The following is a 13,041-nucleotide window of genomic DNA, read 5'->3' as shown; positions in this document are numbered from 1 at the left end:
GTTTCAGAAAAGAAAAAGAAGACATAAATCAAATCCAGACTTTGACATGTTATTTATAAATCAGCCAGCTGATCTCAAACCTGAACGAAAAAAAAAACTCTCATCCCAGACCAACATGTAAGAAGTTTCCTTTTTTGGACAATGAGATAATGTAATTTGATTTTTATAAAATGACATTCAGTTGTAAGAAATTATAACTGGTTTTTAACAAAAATGCTGTTTTAAGAGGAGAAATGCAGCTTTCTTTTTTAATACTCATAAATTTGCAGCATCAGTTTTCTAACTTTTTAGCAAGAGTAAAGAATACAAAGCCTTCATTTGCTGTTTTATCCCTTCATGTTCTGTAGTATTTCAAAATGAAACTCCTTACCTTATACAGTAGGTGACAAATACTCACAGGCGTCTTTTTCTGAGATGAGAAGGGCAGAAAGAGGGTAGATATATAGATTCCAGCGCTCATGTGAGTGGCTCACTAAAATAGACCCTCTTGTCCTCACCATTCTTGCACTGCGTCTCTAACATCCATGTATGAGGTGTGAAATCTTAGTGGGACTGTCCACCTGTGATGCTTTCTTAGCGTCCTCTGTCTCCTCGCTAAGGAAGACGGGGGAAAAGCTTGACGGAACTTTAATTTAATATTATGTGTGTGAAATTAAAGTTGATCCCACATACAGTCACACAGTGAAGGAAAACAACAGCAGGATTGTTATATTTTTATTGAGAGAACATTGGTGGTTTCATGTTTGTCTCAAGTAAACCAAATGTGAAGATAACATACTCCCAGTGCAATAATCCTAACAAAGTGTGCAATCATACTATTTAATTAATAGCATCATAGCTTTAATGGGCTGTACACTTTGAGTGTCTGATAAGCCAGATGGCAGTTTATCACAGCAGATAACACACTAGCAGTTGTTAATTTACGAGGGACAGTATAATACAGTAGGTCCAGAAGTGTCTGAGTGATAGTTTGAAAGAGTTATGCTGCCATCACAAGGCTGCAGACGAGAACTACTGCAAACAGTCACTGTATCACAGGCCCTGTTCTGACTGTCAACCCAAATCTGTTATTTGGCATATCCATACTGTATCCAGATTGATCTGGTTTCAATGTGTCTTTTTTGCAACATCAGTGTATCACAGAGCTTTTCTAGCTGAGCTGCTTTTGCGAGTCTGTCTTGCCACCAACCACTGAACAGGACTGATGAAAGAAAATCTGACATACTGGACACTTTAGAAGGTTGGTTGATGATGTCAAACATCACATAACATTACTAACATTAAATATCTCTAGAGGGCTGCATTAGGCCCTGATAACACAGTAGGTGTTTTAGCAGCTGGAGGCGCCTTTTTGTAGTTGTTTTTAATGAGAATGAAGCTTTTTGCTCGTGTTTTTTGCATTGTGACGTGCTTCATGTTTCAGCGCTTTATGCGCCTGGCATTTTTGCCAGAGTGTGCTGAACTCCTTGAGTTGAAAAAAACTTTACCTCAGAGCGGAAATACGCCCCATGTAATCTCTTTTTTGTCATCTTTTTTCCCATTGTCCAATCAGATGAGTTGAGAGATGGGCCTTCTGTGGTAGTCACGACAACAAGTTTACAGTTGATAAACAATAGAGGAGAAACTGGTGGTAGGGGTTGCTGGATGCACAGAGCTATACGGCCCAACGATAGACAGCAGGTTATCAAACTGCCCCGAAGTCATCCTAAAATATGCCTGGAAACGGCCGTCATGGAGGCAAAGCTCCTGGACCAATTGGTGGTACTCCACCCTCTTTTTTAGGGTCTCATGTACCCTCCATATCCCTGTGCCCAAAAGTTGCGTCCCTGTGCTGACAGTCTCTCATCCTCAACCAGAGCTACAGCAAGCACCCTCTGCCTCAACATTTTAGAAACTAGCTACTAATAACTGTCAAATAACTAAAATAAATTAAAATAGGAAGGTTAGAATAAGGAGGGGAGTCCATGGTTGCTTGGCAACAATAAAAAGGCTCAGCAAGCCTGTTTTTTTTTTTTTTTTCACTAGTGGCATTCACTTTTTTAAAAATAAGGCTGTGCAGTGCACCTTGCGTTTTGGAGGGACTTAATTTTGCCCAGAAGCTAATTTTTACTTTCATACAGTTCCAGCGAAGGCTCTAGTGCGATCCTATCCCTTCCAGAAGCTTTGTAATCCAACTATGAACTGCAGTGTCTCGTAAGAGACTCAGTAAAATAAATCCATATTGATAAATCCTACACTGAACGTCTTTGGTGATTATTTATCTTTTTTTCCATGTTGAAAACAGTCATTGTTCCTGTTAGGTCACATTTCTCATGCTTCTGCACTGGAAAGCCACATCATCAGCGTAGCTGCATAGTTACTGATTTCATGTTGTTACCACAGCAACCCCTGCAGGTAGGTTTGTCCCTTCTGGACTCAAGAGTCCGATCTGATCACTTGCAAATAACAGTGTGGACAGTCTGTCTTAAAGATCGGGTTTGAGGAACAAATTTGATTTGTCTGCAGTCCGAACTTGGCAGTTCATCACAAAATCAGTGTACCTCAAATTTTCTATTTAACAAACCATTAAAGACCACCTGATGCCTACAGTCCCTCTGTAAATAAACTTTTTCATGATTTCAATAAAACTATAACAAGCAACACTGTCCTAGTTTTAAGTGTGTTTGTCCAATCTGTAATTTATAAATTGATATGGTAGTTAAGATAGTAAGTAAGGTTAAGAGTTTATTAAGATCTCCTTAACAATAGTAGGTGTTTCTTTAGTTGCCGGAGGCGTCAAACAGCTTCTTCCTGCCCTCCATACCAGACATGGCCTCAACGTTCTTACGCCAGTCAGTCACCTCCTCCTTCTGTAGGAAACATAGAGCCAAGATGAAACAGATCATTTGAACCAAAAATAGCTGTTACCTGAAGGTTTGGGAGACCCTAAGGCAGAAGCCAGGCCTACCTTTTCCTCTTCCTTCTTGACCGTCTTGAGGTTGGCCTTGAAGTCGATGGACTCCTTGTGTTTGGAGCCCAGCAGAACGCTCAGCATAGCCTCAGCTGAGATCTTCACTCTCCTCAGAGCTGGCTTCTTGAACTTACTCTGAATCTCAATGATCTTCAGGTTCATGTTCTCAATCTGGTCGGGGGAGTCAGTCCAGTACACCACATTAACCTCACTGCTTTTTGTTTATTTAATGAACACAATGCAAAAGGAAGGTCCTAAGATTCTTACATGTTTCCCCACCAGTTCACATATGGATTTATGAGCACTCTTAACCTTTTAATTTAATGTAAATAACTTAAGGACCTTCTTTTCCTGGTGCTTTTAATAAAATCTTGCAGTCTTCTTCAGCTTGTGAAATTTACCCAGATGAAGATATGGTTAAAACCTCATTAAAAAGTTAATAAGTTGACCTTAAGTTAACGTTATTTTGTCAAACTAATCCTAAATTCGTCAGAGTTTGTCTTGGATAACTGTATACAGTATATGTCGGTGAAGATTCTCAGTCATCCAGGTCATGGTAATCATAAGTGCTATTTCGTAGGCAACTGGACTTACTTGCGTTGAAGTATAGTATACTGTATACCAATTCAAACCAAACTCAAAAGAAAAATGAACATTTGAACATTTATTAGTGTGATAAGAACTACTTAAAATGACAGAAACCCTCTTTGGTATAAAACTTTTTTGAGATGTACTGACATATTAGTATGGCCTATACTGCAGCCAGCCACCAGGGGGCAATCAAGATGTTTTGCGTCACTTTTTGGTAGCCGTCATGTTGCCCTGCATTTGATATACAGCCAGTTTTGGCCCAGTTTTTTGTTGGTTAAACCCTAATATAGACTGTAACTGTTGGCCTCTGGGCTTTTGTGTTTCATTATACCAGTGTAATAATTGACTCCAGACAAATTAGAAGTCCATACTTAACGTCTAGGCCAGTTAAATAATGTGACTCTTGGCTTATATTTGAAATGTCATAGATTACAAAAGAGCAGGCTGTGTGCTCACAGGCAAATCTCAAATTTACAGTTTCGTCTGAGTTTACTGCTAAAGCTGAAAACACCAATGTAAACAGTGTGTGAGCTGTAACAGGCTTTATGGATAAAATTCTGTTATGTCTTCCTGCAGCCACTGGGAGGCAGTGTTTGTTCACTTTCAGCTCCTCTAAGTTGTGACCCCGTCCTCAAAGACACTGGGATGCCATAGCTTAAAAAACATTTCCACATGCATCACTTCCTGTTCAGTATTCAGCAGCTCACCTCCTTGTCGTTTTTGGACACCTTGAGACCAATATCATACCACTCCTCATCTACAACATCAATTTTGTGGTGCAAGTCTCTGCAAAGATCCTGTAAAACAGTAAAAGACATCTCCCACTGCTATCTGAACTTAATAATAAACTCAAACAGAGAGTGTATTTGAAGATTTGATTAAAGTTACATACCTGAAGTTCTTGCAAAGACAGACCAGACAGATTCAGAGGAGGAACTCTTTCTGCCAGAGCAGCTTCTTTGTCCTTCTTCTTCTGCTCTGTCTCGTCCAGCAGCATCTGAGCAGCGGTTGCCAACAGTCTAATCTAAGAGGGAAAAAAAAAAGATTTTTTTTTTCCTGTCATTTGATGTAGGTGAACAAAAGTTCAAATTTAAAAGTTAAAATATGATTATTATTTTTTAGATATTTATGCACATAAACTTTATGTACAATTCAGTTAGCAACCCACTTAACAGTAGATCTAATGTCTCCTGTTAAATTCTTCATAATAGATAGAACTTAAAAAAAACCATCTCAAACAAAGTACTTACCTTCAACCCCAGCCTTCGAGACGAGGAGATCTTTGATTTTCTCTATAATTTACAATAAAAACATTAAATACCTTCCACTTATATATACTTTATATTGTTTAGCACAATACTTTTGCATATATATATATTTAAATTATTAGATAAGTAGAAGATTGAAAAAGGGTTTATTGAATATACTTTGTACTTACAGGTCTGTTGGTGCATTAACAACAGAGAAAAAATACACATCAACATATTTGCATTATAAATATTAATACATACTTATACATTATATTCAAAGCCGTCAATGAACAAATTAAAATAAATCAAAGGCAGTTATACTCACAGCTCAGCCATGATTGACTTAAATTCCCCCACTAGAATAGGAAAAGTAAAAAAAAATATTGAAAAGTGTCTTTGCAGAAAATGAACTGTAATCTTGTGAAATTCTAACCATCATGCAATTCACCTGTAACACCTGTTTAATTTAGCTGTGCACTGACGTCTGATGATCTTTTAAACCTCCCTGGTCAAAGTATTTCACCCACTCCACATACCAAATATTAATTGGCCCGTTAAAGCTGCACAACATTATTTGCTGTTCACCCAAAATGTTCCCCCAGTGCAATTCCTTATGTACCAAACAAGTAGTCATAAATAAATCAAAGTAGTGTTGTACTTCACATTTTGGCTACTTTATTTAGACATGCAATCAAAAAATAATATAATTTTTTTTACCTCATTCATGTGGAAATCAAATGAAAATTCAGTTGAATTAAAATTGATATTATTACAAATTTTAATGGATATTACAAGTAAATTAAATACAGTAATAGGTTGTGTGCAGACTTTGTCTTTTTGTTTCATACACATTTATTAGTACAAGGTAAATCTTTCCAAATTACTATAATTTTAAGAGCACTTATGTAAAGTTCCGATGTGCTGGGTCAGTGGACGTGTTAACATAACTCACAAGAGTCTCTGCATAGGTGACAGAAAAGGTGAATGGCCAGATAATCCACAGGCATGTAAACTGACAACGTTCAACTTGAGGTTAATATCAGTCACAACATTATTCAAAAACAACCTTTTAGTTAACTGTTAGTAATTGTATTAAACTAATAGCATGCTGAGAGGTTAATTTTTATTCATGAAGTGTCAGAATTAGCAAGTCTACCTTATTGAAGCCGAACCACTCTTTGAGCCTCCAAACCGATGAAAAGTGCGTGTGAGGGGAGGCAGCAATCGACTTTCTGAGTGAGAAAAAAAATCAGATTTATAGTGTCAGTGTGTGAATGGCTCACTAAAATAGACCCCTGTCCGTCCACCAACAGTGACATTTACTGTTGCACATAGCATCCCGACAATATCACGCAGGAAAGGAGGTAATAAAACTTCATTTATAGGCTTAAACATTTGGGCATCTTGTGTTATTTGGAAAACACCTGTTGGAAGTGACAGTGAGAATTTAAAGAGACATTACCCACTGACCCACGTTAATGCAGGGTCAGTGTCACGCATTCACATTTGACCAGGGGCCATCTTGTTGGAGTTTGAATCAAGTTGTTAAGGAGTCAAACAGAAGGAAGAAATCAACAGTATTTACTTGTTCTCCCCCTTTATTTATAGAACAAATAGCACAGTCCAAGTGTGATCCTTGACCTTTTTAAGATGTCCAGCTTTAGGCATCTAACAGTGTCACCGACTGAGCGTGAAGAGGTTTTAACATCCTTTCACGTGTCTGAACTTCTAGTGGCTGCATCAATTCTATGTACAATTTAGTGCAAAACCAGTGTTACGCAGATTTATGACACAAAACTGAGATTAAAACACTGAAACTGAATGAAACAACAGCTTTAAAATGATTTGTTTTACCTCCTTGCATCAATTCAAATCGAGCTATTTCCTTACTTTAACCACATCATCCCAAAAGTATAGAGGCATTTTCATGTTCAGTGCACATCCTCTATCAATTGTACTGCAGAGACACCACCACTCCCTTGCATGTGTGTGATGACAGACTATTATAGTCCGATAACATATTACAGGACCACCTTGGAAGAAAGAGCAAAGCCAAAACTTAGTCATGTTTTATTTAGAGGTGCAGAGGAACAAGGACAGGTGCTAGACTTGATGGGACTTGATGGTTTGGAAACTGAGCCAGTCAGAGTTCAGTCTGTGTCATTGTTGTTACAAGGAGTCAGATGGCTCAAAGGGCTGCGACTCGTGCCCTCACCTAAGGATTGTTGGGGGCGAACAGTTCAACAAGAATAGTAGACTACAAACCTCAGGTCAAGTAATTTTAGATCACGTCTTGCAGTACTTTATTTAAAGGAGTATTCAAGTGATATAGTATTGCATTTCCACACGAACGACAGATTAGGAAAAGAAAAACTTACGCAGAGAGGCCGGGATATCCTGTTAGTCTGTCTAATGAGTCAAGCTCCAAGAACACAGGAGCCTACATTTCCCATAATGCAACCCTGCTCGACTGGTCCCTACTGTTAACCTGTGTATATTTTTATGATCTATACTGGTAACTTGATTTTGGTATTAAATTTACACTTTGGATATGCGCCTTAATAATGTTATCTTAGACTTTTATATTCGCTTTCTTTATATTAGCTCTCCTCCTACTTTGTGTGATAACTGCTGCACAGTAATTTCTCTTGGGATAAATTAAGTTTTATCTTACTTGCTATGCTGCATTTACACAATATGATGATTAGAAGAGGAAAACCACTTTATGACTTTGTTTGTGCTTGATTACCTCCACTGCCAGCCTTGTAATCATATTGAAATCAATAATAATAATGATAATTATTATTATTTTTAGGTGCTTTTCAAAACTCTCAAGGACACCTCACAAGATGCAGTTAAAAACAAGCACCTATGTATCCACAGATCATAAAGTCAAACAGATCAGTAATATACAGTAGTAAGTAAATAAAATAACTGGACAAAAATCATGACTATAAAAAGTAGGTAAAATCATCATCATAAAGTCATCAAATTTTAATGTATATGTCATCATTAGATCGGACTAAATATGCCAGCTTGAAAAAGGTAGTCAAGCAGGCAGATGGTGATGTGAGTTGGATTGCAGAAGAGCAACTAAGAGTACAGGAGAGTGTGTAGATATGAAGGAATTCAGAAAGATACAGAGTGGCTAGGTTATGAAGGGCCTTAAAGGTGAGAAGCAGACTCTTGAAATCAGTACAATATCTAACGAGAAGGTGCTGAAGAACAGGAGTGATATGATTTCTGGAGGGAGTTCTAGTAATGATGCGAGTGGCTGAATTCTGGACCAACATTTTTTTGTTTACACATCTATAGTTCTTTTCACCAAGTAGGAGAAATTGTCGCTGTCAGAAATTGTCGAAATCTGCGACTCTGAGGCTGACAGAAATATAAAATTTAAACTAAACTCCCTCATCTGTAAAAACTTCACATTTCCAATTTGTACCATAGACTCTCTGTCACCAAATCCAAGCCAAGATAACCCTGATGACATCACGCAGACATCTTCAAGGGTCATTTTTTCAAACTTGACAATCACTCAGCATTATGTTACTGTTAAAAAAGGCCAAATGGCTCAAGCTTTGACAAGCGAAATGACTTTTAGGTTGAAATCAGTGTAGTTCTCACCATAATATACTGTGCTTTGTCTTCCATCATTACTGATTTACCACATTAGAAGCAGTGTTGAGAGAGATACTTGTACTTTTGGGTCAAGACTGAAAGGACAGCAGTAAAATACATTTACTAAATGGCATCCTGTTTTAGTATTTTACTCAATAGTCTGCTAATTGTTGTCTGGTTTCATTCCTTACATTGAAAAGTTTCCAAAGAGTCAGTGTCTTCAAACTAAGTCTTCTAGATTAGTCCCAGATCTGAAGATATTTAGTTTGTCATCATATTAAGACAAAGACAAACAGCAAATCTGGAAGCAGCATTTTTTTATTATTATTTTGCTTTATGTTTATGTTTCAATATCATTTTTTTCTTGTAGTGTTGATTGGTGCTGTGACTCAGCCTGTTCCCTTGTTGCTCTTTCTGAGGGCTTTATTGCAGCCCTGAACCTGCGACCTCTCTTATTTTTGGATGTTCACAGTGACTGTTATGTCGGCTTTGATTTACAAAGATGATTCAACAGTTTTGTTCCCAGCTGCTTCTGTTGACAATCTGGAACTGTTATCACCGTCTGGCTGATGTTATGTTTCAGTACAGTGAATTGTAAAGTAGATATTTAAAAAGAAAAGTGCAGCACTGGATCTCTGTGTTGAATAGAAGTATTTATTGTCATGACATAAACCGTCTTCTCCAGGCATTTCAAGATCAAAACACACAGTAAATCTTACTATAAGTTTATCTGTGGTGAAAGTGTAGACAGTTATAAAAGTGCCAACACTACAACAACACGACAACATATGCAAAATATACACAATTTCTTTAATTCTGAATATTTTTGTATATTGTAAATGTGAAGTCTATGTACACACTCATGCATACACTCTTGATTTACTGTTGTGAGCTGTAAAAGGAACATACTTTTCTTTAATTGTTGTAAAATGGCATTCATATATAGAATGTCAATAAATATAATGTCTATTGCCCGGCATTGAACAGCTTCTTCCTGCCCTCCATACCAGACATGGCCTCCACGTTCTTACGCCAGTCAGTCACCTCCTCTTTCTGTTTATAAGAAGAAAATAATTCTTAGTGATACTGTACTTTCACACCCCAAAAATAACATGACCAATACCAAAACGTTGTGCTATAATTCAAATTTAATCTGAGTTTAAAACAAGGAGTCAAGCCAGTTTGACATAATCTTGAAAACTTAAAGAACTATATGCTGTTATAGTTGCCGGCCGCACTTACCTTCTCCTCCTCTTTCTTCACAGTCTTCAGGTTGGCCTTGAAGTCCACAGACTCTTTGACCTTAGCGCCCAGCAGAGCTCCCAACATGGCGTCAGCTGAGATCTTCACCCTCTTCAGAGCAGGTCGCTTCATCTTACCCTTCAGCTCAATGATCTTCAGAGACAGATTTTCAATCTGCAGAAAACAATTTAAAATGTGAGTAAAAAGTTTGCAACATGACCACTTGAAGAAGCTAAGAGCTTAAATTCATTGCTAGGAAAGCTGAAGGCTAGACTGTAATGCTGTCAAAGGTGGAAGCTAAGATTTACTAATAGACTAGAATAGACTATATCTTTGTTGTCCACTAGGGGTGGAAATATGTCTTCTGCTTACCAGAAACAAGAAACAACATAATAAAAAGCAGACGAGCAGTCAGTAAAACAAATATATACAGTAGACAAGGTCATTAGAAGTCTTGTTAAGCTCTCTTTCAGCTTAAAGGGCTGAAAAGGGGATGTTTTGTATTTAAAGTATATGATGTGGAAAAAAGCTAATTACAAGCATAAATGTCCTTAACAAGCACAACACTTTGACATTTGAATGGCCTCTGTAGCTGAAAGTATACGAAAGCAGTAGCTGTAAAATGTACGGGTGCAATATAATTGCTTTATGACCTGTTCAAAGCCTCAGTGAAGTCAGTAGATAAAAGCCTGGAGAGTAGTGGAATTTCTAAGTGGAGTAGATTGAAGATTTAAAGACTATTGAAAATTTGAAAATGTGAATTTGATCAAATTACCATCTAGAGGCTTTTATTTTGAAAATCAAGCTTTGCCTGGGCCTCTGGTTAAACTAATATATTCATGGGGACTTGTATTTAGAAGATCCAGCCTTGTCCAGGGGCCCCTGTGAACTGCTCTTACCAACTAGGGGCTTTTATTTTGCAAATCCAGCCAACACCAGAGCCTTCATCGTGAGCACCACCTGGTTGATGCATTACCTAAAGAAGCTAAGAACTGAAAAACATTGCTAGAAAAGCTGGAGGCTAAACTGTAATACTGCCAGAGCAGGAAGTGGAGATGAATTGTCTAATATCAAAAACACACCAAGCAGTTGTGGAGTGTGGTTCACAACGAGCTGCCATGCAGTGTCTATGGAAAGCTGCAGGGGCCACTCAAAGCTGCTGCTGTTTGATTTTGCGGTGAATTGCCGCCAGAGAATACCGGCAGCCGTTCAGGAAAAGGAGTCCTGTAACTCCTGTGATATGCTGACCTCTTACAAAGTATTTCTTCCTGCCTGAAACATAAACACCCGTCCAATAGTGTAAGTGCTGAATAAGTATTCCCACAATGATGATAAAGCTGAATGTAAAAAAACAATTTTGTTTACTTGATCAATTAATGGTGAACACATCTATGAGGTAAACACAAAATTAAATCTACATGTAGATTAAATTAATACAAACAGACATAAACATACCTCCTTGTTATTTTTGGCCACTTTGGCATCAATGTCGTAGCGCTCTTCATCTACGACATCGATCTTGTGGTGCAGCTCTTTGCACAGAGCCTGCAGACACAGAGAAAGAGTCCTATCATATTTACTGAGCAAAGTATTGACAGCCCTGTAATCCTCCGGCTTCCTGTTCACATCTCAAACTCAAATGTTATTTTTTTCTTAGTTATTTATGAACCATTACAACAGGAAGCCTGATGTCTTTTATCACTACTCTATTGATTGTTTCACTCATTTTGAGTGGTTACTTGTGTATATAATGTGTGACGTAATAATAGTATGAGTTATTAAAGGTTGCTTTAAATAATAATGGCATCTAAATGCCCAAAATATAAAATGTAGACGTCAAGGCCCTTCTCCTCTTATGCACCTCCTGCATATGAACATACTGTATGCATGTCATCTATGAACATCAGAGGGATGCCTGCTTACGGAGCATGTCAACCATGTAGTTTGATTGTAGTGTGATTGGTGGCTCACGCTGTGACCTGCACATACCTGAAGGTCCTGCATGGACAAACCAGACAGCTGAAGGGGAGGGACCCGCTCACCCAAAGTTGCTTCTTTCTCCAGCCTTTTTTCCTCCTTCTCCTTCTCCAACATCACAGCTGCCATTTTCAGCAGCTTGGTCTAATCGAATAAGAAAATGAGAATGGTCACTCTTATTTTGGGAACTTGTGGGTGGCGTCATTAAGTTTTATTTTTGCTGAATTATTATAAGTTGCAGTAAAGACAAACACAATACCTTGAGAGCCAGTCTGCGAGATGCAGAGATCTTTGATTTTTTCTACAACAAAAGGAGCAAAGAAAAAGTTTTATGCAGCAACAGTTATACAAAAATACATTTGATATCTAAATTAAGATATTTTTAGATAACATACCTGGCTGTGGTGGACATAATGATGTCGGAAAGTGAATGAAACAAGATAAGATTTAGTATCAACATGATAAAGATCCAAAGAACGTGATTTGATTTTACAAATACTGATTTACATAATTAGAAAAACTCACCCCTCAGACATGATTGGCTTTTGTCTGTAAAAATTAAGTCATAATAAAGTCAGAAAAAACACACTATTCAGTACATACATGCAGTATAATAGTATTTTTCCTGTTTAACATTTATGTAAAACATTTTACAAAATTACTTGTATTATTTTATACAGTTACAAGTACAACATTTTGTTATTTTGTGATTCATGAAGCCGTATCTTTATCTACCACTGTATGCTTTGTGCATCCACCTTTTGTTGACTGAGCCAAGTTAGTCATCCATATCTTGGTATGGTAACATACCAACATTAAGCCTTTAAATTAGCAACACTGCGTGTGTGAGTGCTGCGGATTGTTTGAATGATGTTTCTATTTTAATCCCAGCTGGAGTCGATCCATTTTTTCAATCAGCCAGACTCAGAGTTTGTTTTTGCCAAATAAAACATATATGTAACAAAACTATCATCTTATTCTGTGTAACAGAAACAATTTCCCTGCAGCATTTGTTAAAATTATTGAGAATTGTATGGTTTGCTGCTACTGTAAAGTGTACGTTGCCATTTTAATTATTTGATAAGTTAATTTAAACAATAAGAGGATGTAACAAGATGTAAATCAGGGTTCATGTGGATGCTCTAAAAGTCTTAAAGGGCAATTAATTTATTGATCTAAAAATAAGGCCTTATTTGGTATTAAAATGTCTTAAATCAATCTTTCCAAATTCTTAAAAAAGCTAAGACATGAGAAGTAGGATATCATAAATCTTTTTTTTTCCTGACAGTGCGTTGTAAAATCTAAAAAAAAAAAAAGGTAATATCTATTTGTTTTAGAAATACTGAAAAATTACTGAAAAAATTGCTGAATCTGAATCAATGAACAAGTTTTTTTTTTTCATAGCAGACC

At 37.2% G+C, this 13,041-nt stretch overlaps 2 protein-coding genes across 2 annotated transcripts; both read right to left on the bottom strand.

Moving 5' to 3' along the window:
* Positions 1 to 711: 711 nt before the first annotated feature.
* Positions 712 to 6,080, bottom strand: LOC126407936 (troponin I, slow skeletal muscle-like). Its single transcript, XM_050073225.1, has 6 exons — positions 5,948 to 6,080; positions 4,792 to 5,147; positions 4,434 to 4,565; positions 4,249 to 4,338; positions 2,948 to 3,121; positions 712 to 2,849 (listed from the first exon to the last, which is right to left on the bottom strand). Exons 3-6 carry the CDS (start codon positions 4,536 to 4,538, stop codon positions 2,760 to 2,762), a joined length of 459 nt encoding a protein of 152 aa, XP_049929182.1. The 5' UTR covers positions 4,539 to 4,565; positions 4,792 to 5,147; positions 5,948 to 6,080; the 3' UTR covers positions 712 to 2,759.
* Positions 6,081 to 9,044: 2,964 nt separating this feature from the next.
* Positions 9,045 to 11,941, bottom strand: LOC126407938 (troponin I, slow skeletal muscle-like; the record flags this gene model as incomplete). The annotated part of the gene is given in 5 exon segments (XM_050073228.1): positions 9,045 to 9,465; positions 9,655 to 9,828; positions 11,110 to 11,199; positions 11,644 to 11,775; positions 11,891 to 11,941. Coding segments are annotated over 5 exon segments (534 nt in total), but the record flags the coding sequence as incomplete, so codon positions are not given.
* Positions 11,942 to 13,041: the final 1,100 nt, after the last annotated feature.

Source organism: Epinephelus moara, chromosome 20 (genome assembly GCF_006386435.1).
Source record: "Epinephelus moara isolate mb chromosome 20, YSFRI_EMoa_1.0, whole genome shotgun sequence".
In the NCBI taxonomy this organism is placed as follows: Eukaryota; Metazoa; Chordata; class Actinopteri; order Perciformes; family Serranidae; genus Epinephelus; species Epinephelus moara.
Note: the sequence above shows the minus strand (reverse complement) of the source record. Positions and strands in the feature narration are given on the sequence as shown.